The 18,714-nt window shown below is 42.8% G+C and overlaps 1 protein-coding gene across 10 annotated transcripts in view; it reads right to left on the bottom strand.

Moving 5' to 3' along the window:
* The window catches only part of KAT6B (lysine acetyltransferase 6B), a 110,107-nt gene extending 91,859 nt beyond the window's left edge, over positions 1 to 18,248 (bottom strand). For 2 of the 10 annotated variants that reach the window (XM_066324086.1, XM_066324088.1), the window contains exon 1: positions 9,767 to 9,884. Coding sequence is in view for 8 of the 10 variants with exons in the window: in XM_066324080.1 (XP_066180177.1) it covers positions 9,767 to 10,387 (621 nt within the window). In the remaining 2 variants the exon portion in view is untranslated. Of the gene's footprint in view, positions 1 to 9,766; positions 10,664 to 17,532; positions 17,862 to 17,924 lie in introns of those variants that run through there. The other 8 variants (XM_066324080.1, XM_066324079.1, XM_066324082.1 and 5 more) reach the window with 8 other exon arrangements.
* Positions 18,249 to 18,714: the final 466 nt, after the last annotated feature.

Raw genomic sequence — 18,714 nt, 5'->3', positions numbered from 1 at the left:
TCCAAAGACAATATTGAGAAAAAAACAATATAAATCATTCAGATTCTGTTTCATGTTAGCAGATAATGAGAAGTTTTGCTTTCTTCCATCACTAGTATTTTCTAGAAGACATAAAACAAAATCTGTCAATCCCAGGCTGAATAAAGCCACATTTATTTACTTGAATTCAGTCAGATTTGAGGTATCATCCTGAATTCAGAGCAGTACAGGAAGGTGGGAACACAGAGGAAGATTCCTACGGTGGTTTATTAATCCAAATAAAAGACTCCTACCACCCATCTCATGTTCAGATCAGAAAAGACTCTTGCAACTCCCCACTGAAAGAATGAAAACGTGCCTGCAAGAAGAGCAGCTAGTCACTCGTTTGTCAACACAGCGCACAAATTTGTAAAGCAAAAACAACTTCCCATTGTCAGAAAAACTCCAAATGGCAAAGCACAGAACTTACTGAACACAAGTACCATTGGCTTCCTTCCTTAAGTGTATGGCAGACAAGCACATCAAGGGACCCAACAAGAGCAATTCTTTGAATAAGCCACAGAGCAAGTCACGGGCTTCCAAGAGAGCATGAGCTCCAGTAGCTCTGAATGCAGCTAAAACATCCAGGTACAGGCACAGTAACAGACCATCCTACAGCACTTAACACGTGCTGCTACCTTGAGAACCCACCCTGCATGTGGTTTGAGTCATTCCTTGACTGATTTATCCATAAATTTCAGACCCGCAGAAAACATTTGTAACATCCTAAAGCCTGCTTTGCTAGATCAGCAGAATGCATGCCAAACATACAAAAAGAAATACATTTTGTTTACTATACGATTTTTCAATATTAAAGCAGATTAATATTTGCAAAACAGCATTAATAAGTTTTTTGTGATGTTCAGTTTTTACACCTGGATAAAGAGGAAAGGGAAGAGAGCTAGACAGTTCAAGGCAGAGCAAAAACATTCAGATCAGAAAGTACCATGTTTATGTATAGCCCCATTGTTTATTACATTAAGCTCCATGTTTATATTTATAAACTGACTGATAACCAAATAATTACTTGCAGGAGTCAATGCACTGTCCTCTTCCTCTACCATTAACAGATTCGTGTTAAACCCACTCTTACAGCAGGCATCCTAGCATTCAGAGGTCAAGAGGGAAAATCAAAGTAGGACATGAAAGCTTAGTATCTTTAAATTTGGAAATAAAAGGGAGTAATACAGCAGCCTTCATGAACACAGAATTTGTTAACTAGCTACCATTAAGTTCTGTGATATTACACAGCTTATTTTGGTCTTAAGAATCTTCTCAGGCTCAAACACAGACTTCTTTATCACCCACTTAACTGTATTTTTGTATAATGTCTATTCTAACTACTGCTCATTATCCACTAATGCTACACATTTTAAAGAATTCCACACAACCCATAAGTTAGGTATTACTCACATTTTTACCAAACAGGTTGCTCAGGACAGTGCCTAGTCCAGCTCTGATCACTCCTGAGGATGGAGATTCTGTAGCCACTCTGAGTCCCTGCTCCATGTGTCTCCACCCTCATTTTAAAGGATTTTCTTCTTCACCTATCTGCAATTTCCCTTGATGCAACTTATGCCAGTTACCGCTCATTATTTCTCCATCTGAAAAATAGCAGTCTCCATCTTCACTATAATCACCCAATACGTAGTTCTGAAAGAGGTGCTTTAACACAACAGTCCCACACATCTATGCAATTTTATCTTGGCTGTACTCCTGTCAACTGTCATGTGTAAATACTTCCTGCTGCCTAGGGAAGTGTTGGAATCACTGTCCCTGGAAGCATTCACAAAACATGCAGATGCAGCCCTTAGGAACACGGTTTAATGGTGAACATGGCAGTGCTAGGTTAACAGTTGGAATCACTGACCCCTGAGGTCTTTTCCACCCTAAATAATTCTATGATTCTACTTATGCATTAGTTAAGAACTGCCTGTACTCTATGTCTGAAACTCAGGTGCCGCTGACATTTGGCTTTTATTGAGCCAAACGCAAACACTGCTATTAGCGTTGCCAAAGATACATGGACATTACAAAAAAAAAATTAGTTCTTAAAACTACAGTCATTCATCTGCACTGTTTTGGAAAAAACAGATATGAAATTGAAGCCAACTTCAAAATACCACCAGTGATGAAATTAACTCCTGGAGAGCATGTGGAAAACGTGTGGCAAATTCACCACAGCTTCAGCTAGCTCCACTTCTAGTCCAAGATGAGGAAACATCAGCCATGCCTACCAGACACCTCTGCTGAGATCATACACAGCTTTTTTCCTGCGCCAGAGTCCTGTTTGTAATTAAAACCAGAAGTCTCAAGCCTACGCCACCTAGAACTGCATTAATTGCTAACTGCTGGACTACCACCACAACCACGAGGGGAGAAAAACGGGACTCTGCCCCTCTAGACCCAAAAGACTTGACAAAGCAGAAAGCGGTGCACATATGTAGCTAGTACTGCAGTGCAAGGCATAAGAGTAGACAATTTACAAGTCCGCAGTTTCCTTCACCACACGGGATTTTCCTTACGTAACATCTTATCTACAGCACAACATGAAGTCACAATAATCCACACAAACCTGGGACTAACTGCAGCAGCCTTGGAACTGCCTGCACAGGCATCCCTGTAACATCTCCATTTATTTCAAGAAGGCTGGCTGTGCCTGCAAATTCAAAAATATAAGCTTTTCACAAAGAACTCAGAGAGGAAAAAAAACCTACAGAAAAATCCATGTGACACAAGTAATAATTTTCCTCAATGAGGGATACAAGCAGATAGGGGAAAACCCCCAATAAATACAAGTAATTTTGCAACTGAAGGAAATCACACTAGTTTAAAAGTTGATTTGTTGCTTACCAGGTAACCACAAAGAACAGCAGTGGATCTGTCAGCCAAGTGATGCCTGATGTGACACACCATCACGTTCTAAATTCTACAACCATCATCTGTGCCCCAACCCTGTTGTTCCAGTATACAGCAGCACTCCATCCACTTGGTTCCATAAAGTCCTAGTGTCCTGGCTTGAAAGAGGCCCTCAGATCATGGATCTGTCCTTATATCCAGACAAATATAGTCCTGAACACAGAGAACCAAGTTGCTAACAGGATTGTAAGTGAACTCAAAGTTGTAAAGAAAACTTTTGAGTTTTTACCACTTGAGTGTTTTCTTAATGCCAGCTTGAAATTCTTTCAAAAGTGAGTGTCTTTTGCTATTTCCAACTGCCAAATTGGAAAAGTGCAGTTAATTAACAGTTAATCTATACCTGATATCTTTCGTGACAAAAGAACAAGATATCAAAAATAGCAGACAACTTCAACTGCAAGTTATCAAGATTTTTCATCACATTTTACAATAAAGTTCCTGCAATAATAAGAAACAATATGAAATTGCTATCACATTTCAACTGACACAGAAAAACTAACCAAGAGTCACAGCCATCGCTATTATTGAACACTGAAGAGCAAAGCCACACTGAACACATAAGAAAACAGCACTGAGAAAATATGCTAGGTAGCTCTCTCTATACCTAAGGCAACCTTCCGCTATTTCTGTTTTAGAAGGGGATCTTGACGGAGGAGATATCCACACATTAACTAGTTGAAGAAAAATTAGTCTGGGAGGAAAAATGCAAAGAATAAAACCTCTAACCATAGTTCAGGAATCCAATGTCACTCCCAGTTAAGACAGAGGAGTTCACAGAAAACAGCAGAGATGGATAAACACCAATAGAACTGCTGGAAGTACACAGGATTTCTTTAACTCACTGCTGTCAGTTTCAATACATGACTCATTGCAGAACACCACGCCAATTAATTTCGAAGGAAACAACCAAAAGAACCAAATTTTAGCAAGCCTTAGGATTAAACAGCTTGCAAGATATGGTTTGGAATCACTCCTTGCAATAAACAAAAACTATGTGCACATCATGCAGAACTATGTTCAGAATATCTAGCCTGGGGGAAAAGAGGATGAGTAGGGTCTTCCCTCATGGATCTATAGACTACTGCAAATATGACACTATTGGCAGAAACTAATTCACATCAGAAATTGAAAACTAACCTCTACCCTGCCTTACAAAGGAACAGACCAATCTAATTAGTTCAGGAAATCGCAGTATTTAATTTGCTTCCCACCATACAATTCAAGAAACCTTTTACAAATATGCTTCTTGGGTTGGTCCAAATGTGCTGAATTGTAAAACACACACACACAAAAAGAGAGAAGTCCCCAAAGCCAGATATATCTATCTGTACTGTGGTATGAGGTGCTGCTCCACCATACGTATAATGAGAATCTTCCCCTTCAATTTCTGGTAAGCTCCAGTATCTCAGGTGTTAACAGGATCCATTTCTTCATGTTCCCTTGGCTTATGCACAGAGTTGGTACTTTAGCATTTCAGAAGCTACAGGGACAGAAAAAACCAAAAACAGCACACACAAAACCCCCAAAACAAAACAAAACGAGGAGCAGAACCTGGCAATCATCCCAGAACTTCCAGGACCAGATCTAAACATGGTTAAGGTGCAGGCCACCTTTCCAAGAAACAAAGGTAACTTGTGAATTGAAATAATGAAAAGCACAAACTTGAGACTGTTTGCTAAGTTACAACAACATTCCTCACTATTTTGTCACCATGAAGATGGTGTGAGGAGAGCAACAAAGGTTGCATCTGAAGACAACAGTATTTTATGGACTGACAAAATTCAAACCTAGATTTCTCTTTCATTTCCCTGTGTACAGTCTCTTCAATTGTAGCACTGCAAACACTCTAGAAACTTGCCCATCACTGTATTTTGTGCTCAGACTTGCCCTCAGAAGCCCAGACACCACATAAAGGCAGCTCCCAAAGTTCAGCACTACAAATATCCCTCGTGTGCAAATCTGCAAGATACATTGTGCATTCCTTTCTGCTTCCCTTTTCTGCTTCCGCACTGTGGAAAATGTAGAGGACAGAGGCAACAAGAAATCTCAACCAACGCTGTCTTGCTGCCTACCCACAGGAAGGCAGGAAGCTTAAAAACTGAGCAAGGAGGAGCCTGAATGCCAAAAAAGTAATTTATATAGATTGGCCCTTTGCCTGAAAGACAGAAGGAGGAACACCCAGTGTCTGCACTGGCACAAGCTACATACCAGAAAACTGAAATTCAACCCATGCCAAGTTACACTTCGAAAAGCTAAATGTACGTAGGCCAGTGAAAACAAAATTAGATAGGAGTTCAGGGTAAGAAAAGTTAACAAAACAAGTTCAGTTTTGCATGAAAGTCAGCTTAGAAAGACAAACTGAAAGTGAAAGAGGGATTAGTAAATTTTTTCATGCCAAGAATCAGATGAAAATCACAGTTGCTGAGCTGTTCAAGAGAGCACTGAGGAGAATCGACATCAGGCCATCTCCATTTGAACAACATATTTGAAATTTAAGTGCTAATTATTCTGAACATAGCAAAGATCAAACTGCTGAGATACACTATGCACAGCCACAGCCCTCTGATAATGTTACAATGACCACTCCTTCTTCACCTTTAAAAGCCAGATTTATCTTTTTTAATTATGTCTTAGAAAGCAAATGAAGTGCTGCCTATACCCTACAAATATGTTACTCTGAGTTTGTAGTCACACAGCACTTGTGCTCAGGAGATGGCTAACTCCCAAGACTTGCTAGGTTTCATGCAGCTCCTAAACTGCAGAACCTTCTCAGTGCTTGTCCAAGTGACAAGGAAACCAGAAAACATCAGCAATATTGCCATTCTACAACTGACACCATTAAAGATAAATCAAACAACCTTCTTAAAATTAACCGTAAGTCTTAAATACCACTTTGCTGCATTTCCAGAAGCACATTTTAATGCTTCAAAGGCTTATTGAAAAGCTAAATATCACTCAATTTTCCTCTCTTCACACCCTTCCCTACTATGTAACCAGTTTTTACACTGCATTTTCTGGTTAACATATTCATATAGCCCTCTCAGAAAACGCTTGGTGAGAAAAGGTGTGAAGCAAAAGGGAGGGTATCTATGCAAGATACTCTTGAGCATAAGGAAGAGCACATAAGAGCAGTTAAATTGTTTAAATATGCACTGCAACATAGTGAAGTCCACAAGATCAAACGGCTACACAATAAAATGAATTATTTTTCTGCTTTCTTGTGTGTGTGGTTTTTTTGGGCCTTTTTGTTTCTTTATTTGAGGAAAATTTTTTTCTGGTTTTTTTTTTTTTGTTTGTTTGTTTGGTGTTGTTTTTTTTTTTTTTTTTTTTTTTTCCCCCTGGACATAAAAGAAGACACTGCACATCTTCATCCTGAAGGATACCACTATTTTCAGTCTTCCTTCACTCAAGGCAGCTCCACCTCTGGCTGGATGCTATCCTTCACAGACCCAGGTAACACTAAATCAGGCATCTTTTGAAGTGCATTGATTCAAGTCACCTGTCCTGACACATCATGTGAGCATTTACCTCAGTGTAACCACCAGAATACTTCAGATGACTGAAAAGTCCTTTATATAATATGCACTACTCATGACACATACAATATACCACTTAGACATCATATAGCTGCCAAAAGCTACTGACCTTCCAACAAAATCTGTCTTTCCATGAACCTTATACTTGTATCTCTTCGTTCAGAGATGGAAAAGCAACCCTCCACACACACTAGGGAATGGAAAGGGAATGAGCAAAGGAAGATTTAAACAGCTGCACTGCATGCTTTCTCTTCCTGCGACTCAAGAGCTGATACAACTTTGCCCAAAGCCCAAAGAGTCAGGATAACACTGGAAACACCATTTTTATACAAATCCTTTCTTCCAGGCCTATGGATAACAGGAGGAAACATGGCTGCTGTATTGCTGTAACTACCTGCAACTATTTCTAAATCTAATGAAACAAGAGAACTGTATCTAGTTGAATTGGACCACCCAGTTAATAGGGACAAGAAAAGCAGCTCCATATCATCACCACTAAGACAAATGTTTAGCACTTCCAGCTCCCTGTTCCAAGTATTTCATAGAATGCAAACCACTCAGCACTCCTGTCACATAGTCAAGGCTCCAGGTCTGCAAAACTAAATTCAGTGACACTGCATTTCAACAGTTTTATCTTCTCAGTGCACTATATACTCGGATGCTTCAGGTGGTTGATTGAAGCAAGCAAACAAAAACAGAAATCCCAAAACCAAACACCCAAACAAGCCAACAACCACCAACACACCACACAACCACCTTGTCCCACACAGGCCACACTGCATCTCTTCAGGTCACCTTGCACTCACTCGGGAAGAAAGGTTCAAAGGCTGCATTTGGTATTACAAGTGAGAACGTTCAGATTGGTAAAAGAGAGAGCTCTAATGTACTTCTAATGGACCAAATCGTCTGTCTCATCCTGATGAGATGTTAATTATGCATTAGAGTAAGAACAATATTCAAAATTACTCAAACTTTCACAGTCATCAAAACGTATTTCTACATCCCTACATTTGTTCTTTTCATCCAGAAAAGTCAACAGAAGACATACTAGAATGTCACCTCTAATATTTGAAAATAAAAAAGCAAAGCAAATATACAAAATTAGCCACTCCAACAAACATCATCTCTTACTTGTGCTACCTATAGAAAGAGACAAAGAAACTTATGCCAATCTCGTCAAACATTAGCCATTCCCAAGAGATGCCAGCTGGATAGATTTATTGTATCAATTTCAATAAGTAATTATATGCCCCATACTGTCACTTAAATGCTTCCAATAAAAATAGCCTAACAGTTTTTTTGCAACGTCATCCTGCTCACACACTAATTAACATCAACCTCAAATGAAGATGCAGTCACATCCCAGTGACAGGGAAACCTTATGTACACTCACTTTCAGAACTGTCCCTGAAGCATTTAAAGTCACACATTGTGAAGAACAGTTAAAATTCCATATTTAAAACAAGTCTCTTTATATTTGCTCAGTAACCTCAATAACTTAGCACAACTAAGTGGTAAACTACACTAACATGGAACTACTGATTCGCCAACCTCACATCAAAACTATTTTTGTCAGGAAAAACCGTATGCCAGTTTTTAAACACGCAAGTCACACTGCTAATTTTGAGGCACCCAAATGAAAGCTTATTTCTTGCCAAAGCACTTGCTAGAGAACAGATTTGTTTGGCTAACTTCTAGAAGACAGATTTATCCTTATACCAGTATTCTAGTACGGCAGTAATGGCTTTTTCAGCACCATGACCCAACTAACATTCCTTGCAAAGGCTGCCAGTCCCAGTAGGTAGCCTAACCTGGGAGATTTTTGTTTTTACAAAAGTCATGTTATTTGGGTTGCTCAGTTCTCCAGCCCTCAAATTTTTCATGTCATTACAGTATTAGAATTACAGTAGAAACTCTAAGTACTTCAACAGTTTTATCACTACAAATAATTAAATGTTTACAGTGTACAGCTACAGCAGTAATTGCACAGTATGCAGCACTTTTGAATTTCCATTCTGATTATAGAGTGTGAAGCTCCATGCATCCATCAAATACCAAGAAGTCAAATTTGACAGAAATAGATACCCATATATAAACGCAATCATATTTAATGTACATTTAGAGAAGCTCACAAAAATAAAGCTACAACTCCTCACCTTTGACAGTTTCCCAAACAACTGTTCCTGAAGACCTCACTAAATAATTCCGATAAGAGCGTTTTCTACTCTCCAGCATCTCACCATCAAAGGAAAAAGATGACCAAAAACCATAATGCAGCTTCTAGGAGACACTGGTGGCACCCCTACAATAGCAAATCTGTCTGGACTATTCCATGTCTAAAACAACTGCCATCAAACTTGACCAGTCAGAAGAGGAAAACAAAAACAACAACAACAAAAGAAAACAAACAAAGAACCCCAAACCATCAGCTTACAAGTATTTTAAGTAAGCCAATTTCAACTACAACAGGTAACTTTCTTTCCAGCAAGTACACTGAAAATCCAAACACACTTCACCATACTAAACGGGAAATGATCAAAGAATGCCTGCAGACATGCCTTTGACACTATCCTTTCATAAACAAAAAGCTAATTGATAGCCCGTTCTCCCTCAAGGCTCAAACCCTGTGAACAATTAACTTCAAAACAAAACTCAAGTAATAGCAAAAATAACCCCATGTAGGGAGTGCAACAAAAGTAAAACAGGAGGAGGATCCTGCAGTTTAGCTCTAATTGTCACTCTAACACCTTCACTTCTGTTCCTAGAATATTTATATTAATTCCAGCTTCTATTAACTGACATTTTAAAGCTCATTACCTACATACAAATATCATTAAAAATAATAATTCTGCTTAAACATCACGAGTCCTACCAGTGGCATCTCAGGCCGTCAAACCACAAGAAAATCTGTATATACTGGCAGAAAATAAAGGTAAAAGGCGACAATCAAATCACACTGCAGATTTCAGCTACACCAGTCTGTCAGGCAAGACAGAACAATCTCACACCTACAAGAGAGCATACAGCTGTACTCTTCCCTGCTGCTCTGTTCATCTACCGAAAATTCACAAAGAAAAACTATCCAATGCAGAACCGCAGGACACAGGGACCCAAGCAAAATGCATTCACCAGAACTCATTCTGCATAAATCTTGGACATTCATCCCCACTCATATACAATTAAACGGGTAAATAAAGCACGAGAAGAATCATTACTTTCGTATGAGGCAGATAAACAAAGGATAACAAGAAGAGTTTTTCATTAGTACATCAGCTCTCATTTTTCAGACTTACCTGGTCCTTTTCATGGGGTAATAGGCTGACAGGTGGAAGGGAAGCTGGGAAGGTGCTGGAGTATTTTGGAGCTCCTTTGCTTTCCAAACTGCCATAATTCACTCTATACTGAGGACCATCCTTCAGTAACCTCCCATTGTTCACAGCACGTTTGGCCCCTAGCCGCAACCTCTGCTGAAAGGCAGGATTGTTGAAAATACTTGCTAGGTCATTTTGACTTCTCAAATACTTCTCTATGTTTTTCAGGGAGGAGCCATTAGGTTCTTGAAGCCCTTCAATTGCTCTTCTCAAGAGTTTATTCCAATCCACATTACGAAGCTCGTTACAAGCTCCTCTAGATCCCTTAACAGATTTAGGGATAGTGCCGGGTTTAACACAAGAAAACCGTCCAGGATTATCTGGGTCCTTGTAGGATGCAAGGCCTTTGTTAGTGACTTTAAGAATAGAACCATCTTGAACACTAAGTTCCAACTGTTCTGAAACAGTCTTCTTATCTAATCCATGGGAAGCACAAACAGCATGACATATTCTCTCTTCAGAAGGCCTTTGCTTTTGCTTTTTAACTTTTTGTATAGCTTCCAGAATCCACTCCGTATAAAGAGGGTTGGCAAGTTTTACCATGGTTGACCAGTAATTGTTTCCAGCCAAGAGTTACCCATAGAGGTTCCTCCTTATCCTTTTAGCAGATCTTTCGGAGGTTGTTCACACCTCAAACACAAACGAAAGGATTCCACACACTGTTTGGATACGTGTCAAAAATATCCATCCTGAGGAGTCAGAAAAAGCAGAGAAATACCTGCTGACTGAAAGTTTCCAATTATGTTACTGTTACCAAAAGGTAGAAGGGGTTCATCTGTGATGACACTGGTAGGTCCTTAAAAGAAAGTTTGTTGCAACCTTTAAAAAGAAAAAACAAGAGGCAGGAAGAGAATACAGTTAATGCTGAAGTATTAAAAATTCTTTCAGACATGCATTCATACTAGAGATGCTGCACTATAGAAAAGTCTTTGCAATATTAAATGAAACATTTGTCAGTTCCCACCCCACACCAAACAAGTCATCACAAAATCCTTCTGCTTCTCATAACAGTCAGTGGATTTAGTTTTCCTAAATTCCATCATCCCAACACTTAACCTACTACTGACCTGTTGGACAATTTCCATTCAGTCAGGGATCTGAAAATACTCTCTAAAACAAACTATCTACAAATCATTTCTGCATGCATTAAACGTGCACTAGAAAACCCAAACGGACCGAAAACCAAACCACAACCAATGAAAGAAATTATTAACCACTGCAAATTCTTACAGCGTCCTGTCATGTTGATTACACAGCTCAAGAATTGAAACCAAAAAGATCAGAACCAAGTTACAAGTATTACTGCCTTCATTAATATTTAGGTACCCTACAAAACCAAAAGGCATCACAAAAGCACTTCTCGTTTTAAGGTGTGCAGCACAGAGGCATTTGATACAAACCCTTAGGAACAGACATGAAAACAAAGTAACAGGAGGCATTTCACATAAACAGGGTGTCAGGACAAAGATGTATAAAGAAGTCACATTGAAAAATGTTTTATTGACTCACAGTTTAACTTTTTTTTTTTAAACTTATTATGCAATATATCGCTCCAATAGAAAATTCAGTGGCTACAAAACCTCATGTAAGAAACCTGAAAGGACATCTTGATGAGGAGTTTATTCATTATGGGTACATATATGAAAAACATAAAGCAATTTAAAAGTCTCACAAATTAAAGTAAGACAGGAGTTATATAACAAATAAACAAATATATCTGAAGTATTTTTTTCTGCCATAAAGTGTGACAACTTTTAAAGGCATTAATAGAATTGCGTAATTACTTCAAATCAAAGGAAAACAAAAAACAGAAGAGAAAAATCTTCATTCTCAATATATGAGTCATCTCGTAAAGTAGAAGATTCACCAGTTCCACAGCAAAAATTTCAAATTAGTTAACACACAAGTACATTTACAAAGCTAAGTCAAGCAGCCTACAAATAACAAAATCATCTACAATTACACAAATCCTGGACCTCATTTTTTCTTCATTTATTCTAGCCACCCTGCATTTAAATCATGTTCAAAAAACTTGAGTAAATTATAAGTAGGAAAAAATCCTGAATTGGTACAACGATCTAAATTATTTTCAACTTGTCAAAAAGATTCCTCTGCAACTATGAAGACAAAGAGTATAACAACACATACTTTTGGTCCTCTACCTATTTCTTCTTCTACCCCTCAAAAATCCCTCTAAATATAAATTCCAGCTCATGTTTCACACAGTATTATACCTACACAACAGGATTAGAAACAAAAGAGCAGACGGTTACTGTTGAGTGTAAAATTTTTCAATAGCCAAATAGTCAATATTAATCAATTCATTCTATGAATCTGTCCTCCTCAAATCTGATTGAAGCTTAAACAACTTCAGATTTATAAATATGAAAATTCAAGTGACTGCCAGACTGAAAAAGACACATTCCTGATGCAAATGCAGGGCCTGAATGTTTAACTGGCACACATACTGAACCCTATTGATCTACACAGATTGGATCCTGTTCCTTGCTTCCAGACCGTACTCGTGGAAGCTGTATTTGGTAACAGTTCTGTGTATTTCAAGTATCTGCAAGCAAACAATAACTTGTTCTGTAAACAGATCTTTTTTATTTATTCCAGCTAGAAAAAGCCATTCTTTCCCTAACATAATTGTTTATACTCACTGTTTTCAGATAATTCCAAAATAACACTGTAGCTACAAAATGCAGACAAATATAGGGAAGGAAAGAGTTTCCATGGTATTATAAACCCTACAAATACAGGCAAGGAAAGAGTTTCCATGGTATTACAAATCCTACAAATTCTCTCACAAATGTGACATTGAAAAAACAGTAATACAGCAAAGCAGAACCCTATATATAGTGGAGGCTCACTCACATTTAGACTATTTCATACACTCTTCCTATAGATTTGGACATTCTCTGTAGCTACACATAATGTCCCAGATTCCTAGAAAGCTACTTTTAAAATTATTTAGTTAGGTTGTTCCACTGTAAGTCTTCATTAAGATAGTCACGACTTAATTAAATGCTGAACACTGCATTTGCTGAGTCAGACATACTTGTCTCAGTTTTACATCTACTGCAGTACTGTTGTCTTAAATTTCATACAAGCAACCACATCACTTCCATTAAATTCCAGAACACACAGTACAGGGTCTGTTCCAAGCTCCTGGACACTGACGAACATTTCAGTATAAATGCTATAACATGTGGGTTACAGGAATTTTTACTGGCCAATGACTGTGGCAAAAGGTTAGCACAAACCTATATCTTCATATAAAGTCTACTGCTTGGTACAGGAATTTCACAGCCATATACATTCAGAACCACATTTTTACTTATTTACTTAAAACTCCCTACGTGTAATACAACCTCCTTGCATGATACCACCTACTAAATCAACACCAGTAGAGTGGATCAGCAGCAACAGATTTTCCAAAGCACTGGACAGGATATTTCAGGAGGAAAAAGTCAAGACATCCTAAATACACACCTCCCAACAGTGCCCAAGTTCATTCTGCCATCCATGCAAAGTGCATCCAACCCACGTTTTTAATTGTTTCACCACAACTTAGAGCCTCTGTTACTTTGGCACTTGGAGTGCACATGAACCAGAAGTGCAGTCCCTTAACCTCCATAATTGCTATGTAAAGGTCTACCACACACTACAGTCAGAATAACTTACTACCAACAAACATCTTTCCCAGCAAAATAACTTGGGTGAGTGATCCCGGAGCTATAAATTAGGGAGATCCTACAGAAATCAAAACAAATTGATTCAAGATTGGCAAAAAAACACATATTTACATGCAAAGTGACTAGATAAAGATGATACAAATTGTTTTAGAAACAATCTTTCAAGATTCAACATGAAAGGACACTCAGAAGTACAAAGTTACATTCAGGTTTCTAAGTTTAGAATGCAATCCTACCAAAAGTACAAAAAAAGTACAAAAGCTGGTCATACATGATTTATTATAAAAAGTGTGATGATTATCCAAACAGATTTTGAGGAAATACCATTTTAAAAAAGTGATTATAAATTAGTCTATTTAGGCACTCATGTCAATTTATTAATCTTCCTCCCCTTGCAATTAACTAACTTTCAATCAAGCCCTCAGCAGTACTCATTCAATCCCAAAATAGATTTTCCATGTTGTTAAATGCACAGGACAATTTTCAAGTTTTATGGCAAGAGTCGCTAAGCTCCTTTTATGTAATTTGTCATATTTCAGCTTCTATGCTCTATGGTATCTTATTTTGAAAATAAAAGCATTTGAGAAAGTTTGACTGTATTATATTACTGACCGAATCTGGTAACAAGTCTGTCAGTGAAGAGCTACAGAACAGAAGCATTAGAGGGGGAAGTATAACCCACTGCCTCTAAAACATGAAAAACCATCTCTAGTCAAGGCTTGTCTCTTTACCTAGACCATAAATTACCAGATAAACACAACGAAGTTGCAAAATTTCAGCTTGGGATTTAAAATGAATGCAAATATGCCCTTTATAAGGCACACACCTATTGCACAGCTGATTATAATTAAAGAAGGCAGTGACTGAACACTTCAATCTCAGGTGTCATCAGTAATCCTATAATCCTCTAATAAGGCGGCTTTTAGACTGAACTAGTACCTGGAATTGCTTCCAGGTGATCCAGATTGTGAAAACAAGCTGTGTAGTCAAAAAAACAGCAGCAAAAAAAGCTACACTTCTCTCCAGAACCAAAACTAAAAGTTACTACACAAATATCACAACATACAATCTAAAGGTGGTTTTTTTTTAAATTAATAAAAAGTTTTCTTTGGCTTTCATAAATGGAAATGCAGTTAAACTTTCAAAAACTGAGGTTAACACAGCTATAAAAAACAAAAATGAAAAGAAAGTGGGGAGAAGAGGCCGCAGCTGGAGGAGATGACAGCAACTTGTGCAACCTGCCGGTGACCTGTGAAGCACAGTCTCATTCTGCTCCCTCCTACCTGCTCTGCACACACTCGGGAGAAGCAGCGGCAGGCCAGCTCTCTGCTGCAGCATCAGGGTCAAGTAAGGATTGCAGCAGAGCAGGAGGAAGAAGAGAAGACTGCCATTGCAATCCATTTTTTGCCGTTTTTCTTTGCTCCAAGCCATTACTTAGAATTCTGTAGCTAATCAACTCTGTATTCCACCCCCATCTCAATTAATGATGCAAAACAGACAAGATAGTTGTCTTGCTATTGCAAAATACATGGCCCTACAAAGAGACGGGGAGAAAGCAGATCCTGGTAAGGACTCTCCCATCATTCACATGCCTCTTAAAATTACTCAGGTCATGAAGCCAGCTATTGTATTATTCTTTACACAACACACGGTTTCAAATAATAACAAGAAAGGGCAACGACACATCTACATGCTTGAAAAAGACAGATGTGTGGACGCCACAGTAACTTCAAAACAACGCCGAGGACTTGGGGGTGTGGAGAGAAGAGTGGCACATGTGAACTGAACTGGTGGAAGTGCTTGTGCTCTGAGATCCCCACTAGCTTCTCTGAGATCATATACTTAAAATCATTTCACAACATGACAGCAGCAAGCACCACCAGAGGAAACAGCATCAGCCCAACATGACAACAGCAACATCACCCAAATTCACCTTTCCCACCTTCTCCTGTGGAAGTTCTGAGCGCTTAAAAATACAGTACTAGAGAACAGCAGAAAATAAGAGAGGCTAATACTCGCTGCCAAGAGTTCACCTGGAAAAAGGGTTCCACTGAAAACATTTCTCCCTGGGATAGTGGTTTTCAACAGCAGGGGTGGATATCCATCTGCTCTTGCCAGAGGGGATTATTTTCAACGCTCAGTGACAGAGTGCGAGAGGTGAGGTCCGGGCAAAGAACGCACAATGTGAACATCACTTCCAAAACGTGGCACTGCCAGGCTGGACTATTCCCCTCCCCAACTTACTTCAGGTTTTTGCAGTATCAGCCCAACCACGGCGATGTGCAACGCCTAGAGCCTCGGGCCGAGGCATTGTTGCATTTGACAGGGGCCGAGCCGGGGCTGGCTGGGCGCCCTGCCCGCCCTGCTCGGGGATTTGCCATTCCCCAGGCGCGGACCCCCGGCCCGCAGCTCTGCGCCCCGGGGCACGGCGACCGGCGGGCAGGGCAGCCGCCGGGGCCGGGGCCGTGCGCGCTCCCGGGCGGGGCCGCGGGCCGCGCGTCCCCCGCGGGAGGCAGGTGAGACCCCCCCCGGTACCACTCACCTCGGCGGGGGGAGGAGCCTCCTCCGGGCGCCGCAGCGGCTCCCCCTGCTGCCGGCTCTTCCGCCGCTCCCGCCGCCGGGCCGCGCCGGGCCGCCTGACCCGCTCCGCGCTGCCCGCGGCCGCCGCGACCGCCCCGCTGCCGCCGCGCGCGGCTCGGCGCACCTACGCCGCCATTTTGTCTCGCCCCGTTGTACTTAACGTGAATCCGACATGACACTGATTACAGCCCAATGGAGGCTCATTAAAACCTTACCTACCCCGCGCCCCGCCCACCGCCGCCCGCCATTGGCCCGCGCCGCGCACGCCGCTGCGCGCTCACGGGCCGGGGGGCGCCGTCCGTCACCCGCCCACGGCGGCCCCGGCCCGCCCGGCAACCGGCCCGGCGCTCCCATTGGCGGGCGGCGCCTGTCAGTCACGCGGCGCGCCCCTTCCCCGCGCCCTCAACGCCGCCCACCCGCGGGAGGGGGCGGGGCCGCCGGCTGACACTGGCCGCCGCCGCCGCCACACACTCGTGCGCCCCGCCCACCCGCCCGGCTCGCCGCTGGGCCTCGGGCGCCCGCGATTGGCCGCCCGCCGCAAGCGGGGGCGGGATTTCTCGCAATCCCGCCCTCCCGTTGGCTGCCTCTGCCGCCCGTCCGGCACCCCCCCACGCCCCGGCCTCCCCACCCCCCCGCCGCCGCCGCCCCACCCGCTCCCTCCCGAAGTTTGTTCGGGAGCGCGAGCGCTGCCGAGACACCGGCGGCGGCCGCCCGAACCAGCTCGGCGGGGCGGGCGGGCGCGCGACACACACTAATGAGCAGCCTTAAATATTGAGCGTCACGCGCGTGCCTCGGAGCCTGGCACTCGCCCGGGCGGGCGCGATGGAACAGCATGCTCCCGGCATAACCCTCCCAAGGTGCCTGGCACTGGCAGCCGCTTATCGCGCACACGCACACCCCGCACCGCCGAGGGAGGGAGGAGGGGGTGGGAACGGGGACGACGACAATGACTCCCAGCTCTGCAGCCACATGCAGGTCCCTGCAAGTTTCGCCATGCGAAGCACAGGGACTTCTCTGTCACCCCGTCTGCGAAGGAACAATTGCCGCCTTAGAAAGGCAGGGTGGGAACATGCAGCACAAAAACCTCAGCCATCCCCTGCTTCCCTCCGCCGCTCCATTCCCTCTCTCCCCACCCCATCCAACCCGGCCATCACCTCCTGCTGCTGCTCCCCCTCCCCTGCAAAACGCAGAGCATTGCAATGCATTTACCCAGCGCGAGTGTCTGCAAACACGTGCATCAGCCTCCGATGTTAAAGGAAAAAAAGTACCCAGCCTAGTGACAAGCCCCCTGCGCTGGGAGAGGGGAGGGAAAGGGGGTTATTACGGCAAATTGCTGCCTGTCACCCAATGCAAAACAAACCCCATCGCATGCTCCCTATTATCCCCCGCATAAACTCCTGGGAATCTAACCTCCGATGCAGGTTCCCCCCTTTGCTTGCAATGACCTCCTTTCTCTGCCCGTGTGTGTTTCTGCAGCAGCGGTTCCTGCGGAATGTGCTGCCCCTGAAACGCGATCGCGGCTCCTCTCTCTCTCTCGCTCGCTCGCTCTCTCCGCTCTGTCTCTCGCTCGCCCGCTCGCTCTCTCTCCTGGCTGCAAGCAGAGCCAGGAACACAACAACAACACAGCCTCCCCCCACCCCCTTCCCCAAACACATACACACTGAAGAGACCCAGCCAGGAGAGCCAGACGAGCCGGGGAGGGGGTGGAGGGAATCCCCAGCCAGCGGATTGATTGCACCAGTTACCTTCCCTAAGCCCCTCCGCGAGAGGGGAAAAAAAGAAGATGAATACAGAGAGAATACCTTGTCTCCCCTCCTCCTCCTCCGCGGGGCTCCTCTTCTCACTCCAAAATACTAAAAGGTGGACGGGCAGATCAGAGACACGCGTTCGGCTCTCGGCGGGGGAGGGGAGCCACGCGAGCAATTATCATTAATTTAGAAATTAAAACAGAAACCCACCCCAGACCTCCAGGCTCCCCGGTGCGGGCGGACGCAGATTGCGAGGACTGGTGCTAAGACACAGGACCTGATAACAGCTAATTGAAAGGTTAATCTACATAGGCTGTGACAGAAGAGGTCCCTCCCCACTTTTTTTATCTGCTGTTGGCAAGTGGGAAATTGGGCTCCCCCCACCTTTTCTCCCAAAAAAAAAAAAAAAAAAAAAAAAAAAAAAAAAAAAAAAAAAAAAAAAAAGAAAAGGAGAGGGAAGGGGAAAGGCGATAAAGTTTGGGGGCGGCGCGGCCCCTGGGCGGGAAGGCGGCGGCGGGGCAGTGATGACCACCGGCGCCCCCGGGCCCTCAGCCGCCCTCGGGGGGTCGCGCTGCGCTCGCCGTCCTGCCTGGGGCCATTGGAGGGGTCTCCATGGAAGAAGCACCCACACGGGCGGGCGGCCTCTGGGGCTTGAACACTCCCCCGGGCCGGGGGAACAGGGCTGTGCTTGAGCCTGCCATAATTAGACTGAGGCATGGAAGCAGCGTGAACAAATCACAGATGTTGTCCTCCCATTGAGTTTGTACATGTAACAAGATGTTACGAGGAACACATTTTAAAGAACGAGGCGATCACACGTACAGACTTACCGCTCGGTTTTCGC

The sequence above is a fragment of the Sylvia atricapilla genome, chromosome 8 (assembly GCF_009819655.1).
Source record: "Sylvia atricapilla isolate bSylAtr1 chromosome 8, bSylAtr1.pri, whole genome shotgun sequence".
NCBI lineage: Eukaryota > Metazoa > Chordata > Aves > Passeriformes > Sylviidae > Sylvia > Sylvia atricapilla.
The sequence above is the reverse complement of the archived record's forward strand: the minus strand, read 5'-3'. Positions and strand labels throughout refer to the sequence as shown.